Source organism: Acomys minous, assembly GCF_964271855.1.
Source record: "Acomys minous genome assembly, chromosome: 10".
NCBI lineage: Eukaryota > Metazoa > Chordata > Mammalia > Rodentia > Muridae > Acomys > Acomys minous.
This window is the reverse complement of record NC_140491.1, coordinates 110603927-110618653: the sequence shown is the minus strand read 5'-3', so window position 1 is coordinate 110618653 and position 14727 is coordinate 110603927. Positions and strand designations below refer to the sequence as shown.

The window sequence follows — 14727 nt, the reverse complement described above, 5'->3', positions numbered from 1 at the left end:
CGGCCCTTCAGCTCCAGTGTCCTCTTTCATACGCATAGAGAAACCCATGGGTAGCCAGATATGGTGGTGCACGCCTCTAATCCCAGCACTCAGGAGGCAGAGATAGGTGGATCTTTGTGAGTTTGAGGCCAGCCTGGTCTACAAAGTGAGTCTAGGACAGCCAAGGCTACACAGAGAAACCCTGTCTCGGGGGAAAAAAATTTAAAAAAAAATAAAAAAGAAAAAAAGAAAAGAAATTCCACAGGTTTGCTACCAAAAAAAAAAAGTTTATGCTTCTAACATCTTTTTAAAGACAGAATTTTGTTACAATCACAGTTTCAAACATACAACAAACCAAATACATACTTAACTCTGTATAGTCAAACCCTTTTATAGTTTTCAGGATTAAATCAAGGGTTTAAGAGAAGAAGGAAAGCACAGGTGTAAGGGACACCGCTGTAGACACAGAAACTAGGAAGGGGGTTTAAGAAGAGAGAACTGGACCAAGTGAGGCCGCACCAGCTTTTCAGATGGACACAATGATCTGGCTACCACCACTCACACTAGGTCCTCACCCCAACACTGTTCTTAACACCACCCCAAATTCTGCCAGTTAGAATTATATTGGCATTTCAATGTCTCTGAAAATATAAATATAAATAGTAATCATGCAGACCTTGGCCTAGAGCAGACACCCACCCACTACTCTACAAGCTTTGCACCTACCTTGAAGACCGAAAAGGGTGTAACTAGCTCACTCTCTACCCTAAAAACCCCAGAGCCCGCGTCAGGGAACTGTCAGCTTAGGAAGCAGACAGTATAGACTTTCCTGTGTTCCCTCAGCTATACTTGAACTCCATGACTCCCCGCCTCACTGTCTGTTTTTTATCTAACCCACGTGGTGATTCTGGAATGCTCTTCCAATCTTCTCTAGCACCAACTAGAAAGTATAATTGGCTTCCACTGATACCTCCCCTGGTTTCCTGTTCTGGAAAAGGAAGTGGATCTTAAGTTCCCTGAACTGGCAACTCAGCGGGTGAGGAAAGGCCCTTCTGGAAGAGCACTGCTGCTCCGTAGAAACCGTGAAGCTGAACAAAACCAATAAAATCCGGTTATCTTCAAACCTCTGCAAGCTAGTCACTACAAATAGCAAGCCTGTCCTTGAGACTCAGACCATCCATCCAAGCAAAGACCTAAGAAGGACAAAACTGAACACCATACTGACAGCAGCCTGTAACGCAGAACTGCTGTTGCCTGCTCTGCAGCGCCACCCAACCTCCCTGGGGCAGAAGCGGGTGTCTGTTAGTGGTTTGTTTTCTCTTTTCCAAGGGTATTGTTGCCCTGAGTGTCTCTCTACGTCCTAGTCCAGTCCTGGGTTTTTCCTCCTTTCACCAGGCTTACTCCATGGTGTTATGCCATACTGTAAAGCTATGAGGTTCACAGTCAGGGTCTCCTTCCTTCTGACTTTAGTTCTGGGATACAGCCGTCTTTACACCTATTTAATAGATGCGTGGGTGGGGGGCAAGTCTAGGAATTTTCAGTAACTTGTCCTTGGTCATTCAAACCCTACCTGATACACTATGGGGACCCCAGTACGTACAACTTGCAGCCCTGGGCCTCAAGTCCCTAGAACAGCTTTGACAAAGCCCCCAACATACAATGCTAAACTTTCCTTACCAGTTTTTTGTTTTAACTCCACTGCATGGCTCTCAGACATAAACTTTGTAAGCAAGGTAATCATATGGCCAAGTAAGAAGGTTGGTCCCCTGGTCCTAGCACTCTTAACTGCAGCCACAGAGAGTACCAGGCAGTCTCAGGCAGCAGGCTCAGTGCTCCTTTCTAGCTGAGCACAGGTGGCTTCGTGTGTTGACTCGTAAACTTCCAATTCTCTGGGCAATGGCAGAGACCTGCTAGCCAGCCAAGCAGAGGTGGAGGCACGAGGATGTCTGCATGCACATGACTGCAGCAGAAAGCTGTGCAGAAAGCCACAGGCAACAGAGAGAGCAAGCACATCAGTGGGAGCCTAGGTAAACAGCAGTTCCTACATTTCCACTGCCGCCAAAGGTCCAGCTCATTTTGCTTTACAACTGCTCTACTCTGCCTCTTCGGACACCCTGCACGGGTGCACAGAGATGCATGTGGGCACCCTGCACGGGTGCACAGAGATGCATGCGGGCACCCTGCACGGGTGCACAGAGATGCATGCGGGCAAAACACACACACTCATAAAGTAGTAGTAATGACAACAACGTTAAAGCACTGCTTGCTCTCCAGCTGTTCCCTAACAGCTACTCCTAGACACAAAAGGTTACCATACCCCTGCGACAGCATGCCCTTTTATGGCTTTTTATCTTTGTACCTGCCCAGCTCTTCTCTGAAACGCCCTTCTCTCTCAAGAACCACTATTCAAGAGAGCCAGTCCAGAAACCTCCTCTGAAGTGCTTCTCCTATCTTCCTCAAAGATTTATGGCTCCTTCTGTACACGGTAACCATAAGCTTTATTACATCCTTTACACTCTAGTTGTCTATCTAGCGCCTCTGGGCTGCCAATCACTGTGCGATGATAGAAGGGAGCGCAGTGCCAGCACGCGGCACTCAGTTTCCCGGGCAAAGACAGGCTTCATGGTGAAATGGAGAGCATTTAAAAGACAGCTATTTTTTAAAAATGAAAATGAAAGCCCAGCTACATACAGAGACCATTGACAAGGCCCTGGGTTTGACTTCAACAATGGAAAAATCAAAATTTTATCTGAGTTGGTGTCAGTAAAGATAAGCACCTTGTAAGTCACAGCTAAAGAAATTTATCTGATCTATCAGACAGAATAAGAGGTGGGAATGGAGCCAATGCCATTAAGAAACATGCTGGAGACGGGCCGTGGTGGCGCACGCCTTTAATCCCAGCACTCGGGAGGCAGAGGCTGGCAGATCGCTGTGAGTTGGAGGCCAGCCTGGTCTACAAAGTGAGTCCAGGATGGCCAAGGCTACACAGAGAAACCCTGTCTCAAAAAACAAACAAACAAACAAACATGCTAGGCTTAAGCATCCAACTAATGAAGTGTGAAGAGAAACAGTGGTGTTCTGGGACTAACCAAACACAGCACACACATGCAGAGCTGGAGAAAGCAGCAAAACATTCATTCACTTAGAATCAGCCAATAATTATCCGTGTGAAAGTGAGTATTGGAAGAGATATCACCTTAAAAGTCCCCAAAAGAGCAGGGTATAGTGGCACACGCCTTTAATCTCAGCATTCGGGATGTAGAGGCAGGCAGATCGCTATGAGTTCCAGGCCAGCCTGGTCTACAAAACAAGTGCAGGACAGCCAAGGCTGCACAGAGAAACTTGCCTCGAAAACAAAAACAAAAACAAAAAAAGTCCCCAGAAGACAGGTGAAAGTTAACACAGCCTAATAGGATGAGAGTAAAATAGTTGTAGAAGAGTGATCTAGGACTGGGGATACGGTTGAGTGGTGTAGCACCTGGCTAACACACACACAACAATAAAAACCAATAATAAATTCTTTTTTTTTTTTCCTCTCCAAGATGGGTTTCTTTGTTTAGCCTTGGCTGTCCTAGACTCACTTTGTAGACCAGGCTAGCCTCAAACTCACAGTGATCCACCTGCCTCCTGAGTGCTGGGATTAAAGGCATGCACCACTACACCTGGCGCAAAACCTGATTTTTTAAGATTTATTTATTATTTATACAGTGTATTCTGCCCACATGTGTGCCAGCACACCAGAAAAGGACACCAGATCTTATTATAGATATTTGTGAGCCAACATGTGGTTGCTGGACATTGAACTCAGGACCTTTGGAAGAACAGACAGTGCTCTTAACCTCTGAGCCATCTCTCCAGCCCCAAAACCTAACCTTTTATATGCTCATAAAACTTAAGACTATGGCCAATAATTAAGACTTGCTTGTAACTCAAAATTAAAATGTATATTTAGGGAACAGATTGAGATTTGTGCTTTTAGCTGAGAGCTTGTAAATTCACAAATACCTTAACACTGCAAACATTTTAAAGTTACTGTTTAAAAATACAACTTAGGGGCTGACAAGATGGCTCAGAGAGTTAATGACTCTTATCATGCTAATTCTGGAGCCTGAGACCTGAGTTCAATTCCTGGACCCATGTAAATTCAGGACAGAATTAACTCCACAAAATTGTCCTCTGGCTTCCACATGTGTACTGTGGCAAGTGCATGCACACGTATACTGTGGCAGGTGCTTCCATATGTGTACTGTGGCAGGTGCTTCCACATGTGTACTGTGGCAGGTGCATGCACATGTGTACTGTGGCAGGTGCTTCCACATGTGTACTGTGGCAGGTGCATGCACATGTGTACTGTGGCAGGTGCATGCACATGTGTACTGTGGCAGGTGCTTCCACATGTGTACTGTGGCAGGTGCATACACATGTGTACTGTGGCAGGTGCATACACACAGTAAGTACTTTTTAAATTCTTATTTAATCAGTTTACAAGAATCCATTAGTGCCTGTTTAAAAGTTGTTCTCTCACTCAGGAGGCAGAGGCAGGTGATCTCTGAGTTCAAGGCCAGCCTGGTCTACAAAGTCCAGGACAGCCAGGACTACAAGAGAAACCCTGTCTCAAAAAAACAAACAAACAAACAAAGTTCTCTCAAATAATTGCCATGGTTAAGGAGCCTGCACACACTGCTGAACATACTACATAGTAAAACACCACTGAAAACCAAAGTCAGTAAAAAGTACAGTCTAGCCACTTCTTTTGCAATAATATATACAGAACAGTCACTGCTAGAAACTTCATACTAAAATGGTTCAGGGCAGTCAAGGCTACACAGAGAAACCTTCTCTCAAAAAACCAAAAACATAAATAAATAAACAATTAAACTAACTAACTAACTAAAATGAAAGTATCAGTTACTCAAATGCTCATTTATAACAAGGTGGACAAACTGTAGTATAGACATACGCGACAGAATACTTCTCAACAGTCAGGGTCAATGAAGTGAACAATCACAGGCTCCCTCAGCGCAGCATTTGTTGTGCAAGCATGAGGACCTGAGCTTGGATCCTTGGCACCCATATTAAAAACTAGACACTGCAGCCGGGCGTGGTGGCGCACGCCTTTAATCCCAGCACTCGGGAGGCAGAGGCAGGCAGATCACTATGAGTTCAAGGCCAGCCTGGTCTACAAAGCAAGTCCATGATAGCCAAGGCTACACAGAGAAGCCATGTCTCAAAAAAAAAACAAAAACAAAAACAAAAACAAAAAAACCAAAAAACCTAGACACTGTAGTATGCATCTGTGATCCCAGCACTAGAATGGGGAGACAGAAGGATGCCTGGGGCTTGCTGGCCTGCCAATCTAGCTGAACCAATAAGTTTCCACAAGAATCCCTGTCTGAAAAAATAAGGTAGGCAAAGACTCATGACTAAGGAAGATACCTGACACTGGCCTCTGGCCTTCACATTTGTACAGCCATTAACATGTGCCCAAGTGCACGCACGCACGCGCGCGCGCGCGCGCACACACACACACACACACACACACACACACACACTCTCATATAAAATGGACACCAGATTGGGAAGATAGTTCATGGGATAGAAGTGCTTGCCATACAAATGTGAGGATTGGCGTTCAGATCCCCAGAACACACATAAAAGAGTTGGAAAAGCATAGTAGTCACCTGCAATCACAGTACTTAGGGCACTAAGATAGGGGACCCCAAAATTAAGCTAGATAGTTAGACTACAGGAATTGGCAAGATCCAGGTTCAGTGACAAGCCCCATCTCAATAAATTAAGTGGGGACTGGGATATGGCTCAGCAGCTAACAGCACGTGATACTCTTCTGGAGGACATAGGTTCAGTTCCCAGAACCCACACTCCAATGCCCTCTTCTGGTGCCTGCACACATGTGCTACACATAGATTCAGGCACACACACACACACCTACACATACAACAAAAAATAATAATAAATTCACCTTTTAAAAAAAGAAATGTAGGGCTGGAAAGTTGGCTCAGCGGTTAAGAGTCTGTACTTCACTTGTGGATCCACAAGTTGGATTCCACACACCTGTATCAGGTGGTTCACTAACGCCTGTAATACCAGCTCCAGGGAATCAAATACCCTACTCTGGCCTCCCTAGACACTGCACTCATGAGCACAAACCCAACTCAGACACACACATACACATTATTAAAAAAATTTTAAATAAATAAAGTAGGGAGCAATCATGAAAGACACTAATATCAACATCAGGCCTTCTGTGTATGCATACACACATGAACACATACAAACATGTCCATATTTAGGATGATTCAAATAATGATCCATATACCATTCCCACATTATCTGTGCAACACCAAACAATATGCATTGCATTTGGAGGAAAACAAACATGTCAACAAGGAAAGGACGATCCAGTTATAGAATGCATATATGTAGCCAGAATACATACACATGGAATATCAAGGAATGAGAAATGGGCCTAAAAGGGGGACAGATTCTCCAAAGTCATAAGCTGCCCCGTCAAAAGTTCTGTGTAACATATTTCAGTAGCAATGGTGATAGCAGCACTTGGCAATAAAAAATGAAGAATGTTAGTGAGGCATGGTGGCACACGCCTCTAATCCCAGCACTCGGAAGGCAGAGGCAGGTGGATCGCTGTGAGTTCGAGGCCAGCCTGGTCTACATAGTGAGTCCAGGACAGCCAAGGCTACACAGAGAAACCTTGTCTCAAAAAAACAAAAAGAAAAAAAGGAAGATTGTTGTTCAAGTTCTGTGCAGCTTCAGCCTGCTTCTCTGATTCCCTCAGAACCATTTTAGCCATCCTGTCATTCCACAGCTCCATTTCTAACCGCAGAAGACTTCAGACCTAGTATGGAGGTCTGTCCCCAAGTCCCATGCACTCTCCCTCTCAGAACAGAGATGATCAGAATACTTAGTGAGTTCTTAGAGAAAATACCAGGCACCTGGGTTAATCTTTTCTCTCTTTAAAATACTCATTCTCGTGTTGGCTCCTTGGAGCTATCTCCCCAAAGAGGAAGCCGATGGTCCAATGCTGCCAGTAAATGATCCACCTAATTCAGGGTAAACATTAGGTAGCTCAGATCTAAGCCATGTCTGTAAGTGATGACATCTCACTTCTGATTTATGTGTATAAGTGGTTTTTGCCTGCATTTATCATGTTATATGCATGCCTGGTGCTCTCAGAAGCCAGAAGAGGGTGTAAAATCCCCTTGAACTTGAGTTTAACTGGACAGTTACAGATAGTTGTGACCCATCATGAGGGTGCTGGGAACCAAACTCAGGTCCTCTGCAAGAGCAGCAAGTGCTCTTAACCATAAAGAAACTTCTCCAACCAACATTTTTATTTCTGTTTGTGCCTTGTATCATCACTCACCTGATTATGGACTCAGACACTAGGAAAGACTTACTGTACTATTATCCTGAAAATCCAACAACAAAGACAAGAGCAATTACTATGCTGCTCAGGGTTGACTCCTCTCAAGATCCTCTGACTTGGTTTAGGGTTGGAATTAACATACTAATCTCATGAGTAGCAGATATCTTTTCAATTACAAGAAAATAAGCCGGGCCTGGTGGCACATGCCTTTAATCCCAGCACTCAGGAGGCAGAGGAAGGCGTATTGCTGTGAGTTCGAGGCCAGCCTGGTCTACAAAGCAAGTCCAGGACAGGCAAGGCTACACAGAGAAACCATGTCTCAAAAAAACAAAAGATTAGGGGGCTGGAGAGATGGCTCAGTGAATAAGAGCACCACTTGCTCTTCCAGAGGTCCTGAGTTCAATTCCCAGCAACCACGTGGTGGCTCACAACCATCTATAATGTGATCTGATGCCCTCTTCTGGCATACAGGTGTACATGCAGATAGAGCACTGGATACATAATAATAAATAAAATCTTTTTAAAAAAAAACAAAAGATTAATATCTGCTTATAAAGCTCTATAAAGGGACTAGAGAGATGGCTCAGAGGTTAAGAGAACTGCCTGCTCTTCCAAAGGTCCTGAGTTCAATTCCCAGCAACCACATGGTGGCTCACAACCATTTGTAATGAGATCTGATGCCCTCTTCTGACCTGCAAGCAGACATGTAGGCAGAACACTGTAAACATAATTAATAATCTCTTTTTAAAAAAAAAGGCTCTATAAAGTAAGTATCTCATGTGACTACAACAACATTCCATTTTTTCTTAGCCTAAAAGCAGATCACTGAATTCCCTCCCAGATACTCTTACTAATGAACCTGTGGTGGACAGCCACACAGTAACCTCCAGACATAAGGTACATTTGGACCTGTGGTGGATGGCTGCACAGTAATCTCCGGACGTGAGGAACACTTGGAGATCTGGTTTGTGTCAACGTGCAAACCAGAGATTAAGACATCAAAGTTTCTTTCTCGTAATAGTCTAAGCCAGGCAGTAAACTCTCCAAGACCCCCCAACCTTGGTTCTCCTACATCCTCCCTGTTCTCTTATTTCCAACACTGTCTTCTCTCACAAGGGGGAATGACAAAATTCATTCATTAACTTATAAGTTGCCAGCCTATTTTTTAAATCATACTTTATACTTTCCTACATTTTACATTTCACTGACAGGATATTTCTAATTTATCAATAAAACAACATAAACACCTTAAATACAGGGCAGAGTATTCAACTACTATGATCACAAATGGCTTTAAGCTTAGCACACAAAGGAGAGCAACCTGACAACTTTACCCCCAGGGAACAAATACCTCGGTGTAGCAACAGGGAAAGGGAACACGGACAGAGATAAGGCCAGGGATAAAACAGCATCTCACTCATTTCACAAATGCCTATCACTAGACAAACAAAATTAACCACGCTGCGCCTTCCTCACCTGACACTGACACAGACTACCACTTGTTTTCCAAAGCTGTGAAATGAGGTAATATAATATACGTGTGTGTGTTAGAATCCCAGCTCAGAACTCATACCATCCTATTTCATTTGGTATAACTACCAAAATAAGCTTCAGTATTTCCAAATAATCTTGTCATAAGTCACTTGTCCACATAACCTGTTACAGAAATGACGCTGTGGGCTGCCTTCCTAAAACGCATTTGCAAGAAGTCAACTCAGCTTTCTCTCTTCTGGAGAACATTTTCCAAAGTTGTGTCATATGCTAAGTAAGATCTAGAAGGTTGGTCTTTAGGAACTGTCCACTTTTTTTTTCCCCTTAACCAGGATCTCTGATTGGCCTGGAACTCCAGCAAGCTACCTGTGTGCAGCTCCCTGGCAGTGGATACACACAGCACAGCATCTGACCGTCATGTGCATGCTGCGGCTGAAACACTTGCTCATGCTTGGGGAGCAAATGCTGGACTAACTGAATTCCGCCTCTGCTCTTTTTTTTCCCCCCTCCTATACAGGGCTTCTCTGTGTACCCCTGCCTTCCTGGACTCACTTCTGTAGACCAGGCAAGCTTTGAATTCACAGAGATCCTCCTGCCTCTGCCTCCCAGGGGTGCTGGGATTAAAGGCATGTGCCACCACGCCCAGCTTTTTGTTTGGTTTGATTTGGTTTGGTTGGTTTTTTGAGACAGTTTCTCTGTGTAGCATTGGCTGTCCTAGACTAGCTTTACACACCAGGTTGGCCTCAAACTCACAGCAATCCACCTGCCTCTGCCTCCAAAGTGCTGGGATAAAAGGCGTGCGCCACCATGCCTGGCCCCTTTCCCTGGTAAATAATACACTTTTAAAGGCTGACATATATAGGTTGAGACTGTAACTCAAGAATAGAGCCCTTGCCTTGCTTGCACGATGCCAGGCCCTTACTGCAACTCATTCTTCCTGCCAACAACTACTAACCACTCCCAACCCAATCAGTCTGCCTGGCAAACCTGCACGGAGGCAGAGGCAGGCAGGTGGATGTGAGTTCAAGGACAGCCTGGTCTACAAAAGCAAGTCTAGGATAGCCAGGACTGTTACACAGAGAAACCCTGTCTCGAAAAACTTTAAAAAAGAAAAGAAAGAAAAGGCCTTCTCCACTACCTCAGAGCACTGTTATTTATTCTCTAAATGCTGGACGAGAAGGCAACTAAATCCAGCTGTAAGGAAACCTGCCCTGCCTACTTAATTTAATAATGTAGGTGCACACATAAATGTTTAATCACACAGATGCATGCAAATGAGAAAATAACCATGTATATAAAGCCATGGGGAAAAATGAAAAATCTTAAACCCTATAACATCTAATATTACATCAGTGAAACCAGGAGATCTAAGTAACTCTCAGTTTTACCCTCTCCCACCACACAGGAACCAAATTCTGGAAAAAGCAACTTCCACTATTTTTAAAATGGCATGCTTAAGTTCAGAGTGCCAGCATTATTCATTAACATATGAGAGTCATAACCACTGCGTGTCTCCAGACACAAGGACAGCTACAGCTATATGTTGAGAGCTTGTTTGTATAACAGACACTACGCATCTTTTAGCTGCATTTTTCTGTTTCCAAAGCAAAAATGTGAGACAGGGGTCAGTTCTTCATTTTTTGGTTTTGGTTTTTGTTTGGTTTTGTTTCTGTTTTCTGAGACAGTGTCTCTCCATGTAGCCTGGCTGGCCTGGAACTCACTATGTACATCAGGCTGGCCTCAAAGTCACATGAGATCCACCTGCCTCTGACTCCCAAGTGCTGGCATTAAAGATGTGTACCACCAACCACATCCAGCTCTACATCTGTCTTAAAATGAGAGCACAAACGCTCTGAGAGAGGCTGCCCGTTTACAGGTAAAAAGGCCTATGAGAATTCAAGCCTAGGTCTGTTTCCAGCCATCGGACTGCCAAGCAAATCATTTCCATTCCACTGCACCCTTTCTGAAAAGTAAATCTGATGTTTTTACCCCATGTGCCTTGAAACAAGCTTCACCTCCCCAGCCCTCAGCCCTTGTCATCCTCAACCCTTCTGCCACACTTAACTCCAGCAGTTCTCTAGTCTCCCTCGAACTCACAGCGGTCCACCTGCCTCTGCCTCCAGAGTGCTGGGATTAGAGCCGTGCGCCACTAAGCTCGGCTTCTCTCCCTTTCCTTACTTGTGACCATTCCATGAACACCCTTCTCCCCCAGTGGGCTACTTTCATTACAACTTAAGATTTACACAGAAAACTCTGCCTCAGGGAAGCCTTTGTCCTAACAAACACATACTCAAAACCAGGTTAAATGACAGTGTGTTTCGGCCGAGTGTGGTGCCACAGGCCACACGAGTGTGGAGGCAGAGGCAGGCAGATCGCTGTTGAGTTTGAGGCCAGCCTGGTTTACAAATTGAGTCCAGGATAGTCAAAGCTACACAGAGAAACCCTGCCTCGAAAAACCAAAAAAAAAGTGTGTTTCAATTATCAGCTAAACTTTTTACACTGTATCTTTAGTGCCTTATAGTAAATAGTGAGTGCATTTCAGAATCTCTGTGTTGCTAGTACAGCATATATGCAGTAAGGACTTGCACAGGTTGGATTTTAATGAAGCAATCGATTTGATCTGCTCTTGATGTCTAAACTGTCACACTGGTACCTGCTACCTACAGCCGACTTCGTAACCTTTTTTCTAATTTCTTCGTCTGTAAAATGGGAGACTACTGCACCTACTTAACAGCTTAGGAATAAGAGGAGGTAGTGGACTGAGCACCGTCTCCAGTACACATCAAGTTTTTACAAACTGACAATCTCAGAAAACACCATCTCTCAACAGCTGTCATTGGAGATAGAGATTTCTCTCAAAGACCTTAAGGCTTCACAAACGTTCCTCATCCAGCCTCCTGTCTTTTAGCTTCTCACAGAGATCAATAGCTAGAATATCAAACTCTTAAATCACTAATATTTGCAGTCTCCTGCATCTTACTCCCTCCTCACTGCTTTCCTCCTGTAAAGTCAGAACCCACGCCCATAAGGAAGTGGTAGCCTAACCCCACAGAAACCACTCAACACCTGTCCCCAGAGTACCCCTGCTCCCCACCCCACCCCATCCTGCCCGCCCCAGGCTTTTGAGAATTAGGAGAAATCTGATTATTTAGTGCAAACTTAAACCTGCTCCTCGTAGATTAGAAAAACCCCTGCTACCCATTCCTAGATAGAGAATGAGTTTCTAGTATCAAAAATCAAGAAAGGGGAATCCCTTTGAACCCTTTCCCCATACGAGGTCATGAAATGTGTTACCTTCAGAGAGAGACCAAAACCAGCCAACCCATCCCGCCCCTTCCCGACAGAGTCCTGTGTCCACTCCCAGCCCGCAAGCTGATGTACTCGCAGGGACCGGGATGCCTTCCGCCCACCGAGGCAACTCCCTGCCCAGTCCCGTGCCCTCCTCTCCCTCAGCCCAGGCCGCGCGTGGCCTCCCACCGCCAGCCCCTCCCCAGCCCGCTACTCACCGCTTCTTGGGGATGGTGCCCGACTCCGGCGCGGCGGGAGTGGCGGCGGGCGACGCCCCGGCCGCCGACGCGGCTCTCCGCGCTTTGCACTCATTGGTACTCGGAGCCTCCTGGGGCCGGCCCAGCAGATGGCCCGACAGAACCCGCAGCCGCCGGCGCGCGCGGCCCGCGTCTGGGTCCCGCTCGCTCGCGCCCGCCTCGCCCGCCGCCTCCGCCATGGCTTCCGCCTTGTGCCGCCGCCCGAGGCCGCTGGGCGCGGGTGAAAGGTCACTCAGAGCGGCGCCCCGCGCGACCATTCGCTGCGGCGCATCCCGGCAGTCACTGCGGCGGCTGGCGGCAGGGGCCCTGCGCCTGGAGCTTCACGGGCTCTGTCCCCGCCCACAGCAGCTTCGCCCCGCCCCTTCCCTCCTCGGCCACTCCCACCGCCGCTCCCCGCCACGCCTAGGATTGGCGCACCTGCCGAGCAGGTGAGTTCAGGCCCAGACAGAATTGGCCCAAAGGGGCTGGAGGAAAGCCAAACTACACAGCACACCCGCTGTGGCCAAACCTCTGGGTGTAGCATCCTGGATGTGGCCCGAGCGCCCGGAGGCTGTTTCCTGGGACCGACTCCCAGGAGCCTAAATCGTGGGCCCGCGGCGCTGCTAACCTGGCTACCAAGGCAAGCCTGTCTTTTCCTGGTGAGCCTCTCTACTCCGCGTGCTAGGTCAAAAGCAATCCTTTAACCGAGAGAGCCAGTGCCTCTATCAGTCTTGTTTTGCATCACCTACTTGGTGTATAGCACTTCGCTCATGTGGCGGTGGGGGGACAATTTCCAGTAGTCTCCTTCCACCATGTGCGCCCTGGCCATCAAACTCGGGTAAAGTGCCTTTACCCACTGAGCCATCTTGCCCACCCTGAGTTGTGTTTTTATACCGCCCTCAAGCTAATGGTTTTTTATACCTGAAAAGGTGTCCTCTGCAAAAATACCGTTGAGTTTGTTTAGTGTTAGCCAGCTGCGCCTAGGCGTGGGATCTACCCTGAAATGTGGTGAATTTACCCAGTGAAACTCCACTGAAGAAAACTATCTTTCCTTTGCAAGGAACTACCAATTTCCACACGGCTTCTTGGGTAAAAGTGAGACACAGTTTTCATTTCACCCTCTCAGCTCTGGGACCCCATCTGGATTGACCCTCTGTAGGTGCTGTACCCACTTCCAGAGTTTCTGTGAGGTCATATGTGAATTAGCTCTCTTGTATCAGGAAGACAGTGGTGGTGGTGGTGCTTGTTTGGGTTTTGTTTTGGTTTTTGTTTGTTTGTTTTTTGTTTTTTTAGTCATCCATCACCTCTGGCTCTTACATTCTTTCTCTTCTTCTGAGCCATGAAGGAAGGATTTGATGAAAACATTCTATTTGAGTGGCTTGACATTTTTTTATCCTTGACTTTCAGTTGATATAAAAGCTATAGAGGCCTAGTGACTAACGTCTATTTTGTGGAGGTACCTAAGGTCTCTGCAGAATTTCCTTCACTCTTCTTGTGACTTTTAAGTTCGTGGGCCCTGTTACAGTGTACACCCTCACACCACAGTGTGTCCCTACTGTGTGTGACTAGGATTCAGTGGATGGCTGAGAGTGTAGATTTACATTCCTGAACATATGATAACAGAAGAAAGCACTCCTTTGACACCATTATCTGTTAAAGAAGTAGCATTTTACTTTTTTTTTTTTGTTAATTTATTCTTACTACATCTGAATGGTTATCCCATCCCTTGTATCCTCCCATTCCTCCCTCCCTCCCATTTTCTCCTTACTCCCCTCCCCTATGACTATGACTGAGGGGGACCTCCTCCCCCTGTATATGCTCATAGGGTATCAAGTCTCTTCTTGGGCATTTTACTTTTTAAAAAAAGAGAGAGAGAGCATGCAGTGGTGACGCACACCTTTAATCCCAGCACTTGGGGATCGCTGTGAGTTCAAGGCCAACCTGATCTACAAAGTGAGTCCAGGACAGTCAAGGCTACACAGAGAGACCCTGTCTTGAAAAACCAAAAAAGAAGCCTGGGCGTGGTGGCGCATGCCTTTAATCCCAGCACTTGGGAGGCAGAGGCAGGCGGATCGCTGTGAGTTCGAGGCCAGCCTGGTCTACAAAGTGAGTCCAGGACAGCCAAGGGTACACAGAGAAACCCTGTCTCGAAAAAACCAAAAAAAAAAGAAAAGAAAAGAAAAGAAAATTAAACCTCTCCTTGCCTTCCAGAAGCATGCACATAATCATAATGATCTTTTTGTCTTGCACAAACTGAAGAAAGACACATTCATATGTATCTATTAGCCTGATGAAAGACACCAGAGAAGGTAGAAGTGACGTAGTCCA

General features: G+C 46.0%; 1 protein-coding gene across 1 annotated transcript in view; it reads right to left on the bottom strand.

Moving 5' to 3' along the window:
* AGPS (alkylglycerone phosphate synthase) overlaps positions 1-12759 on the bottom strand; it is a 97598-nt gene extending 84839 nt beyond the window's left edge. Inside the window, exon 1 of the mRNA XM_084798001.1 lies at positions 12382-12759. Coding sequence (XP_084654127.1) covers positions 12382-12677 — 296 coding nt within the window. The 5' untranslated portion in view covers positions 12678-12759. The remainder of the gene's footprint in view (positions 1-12381) is intronic.
* Between the last annotated feature and the right edge of the window lie 1968 nt (positions 12760-14727).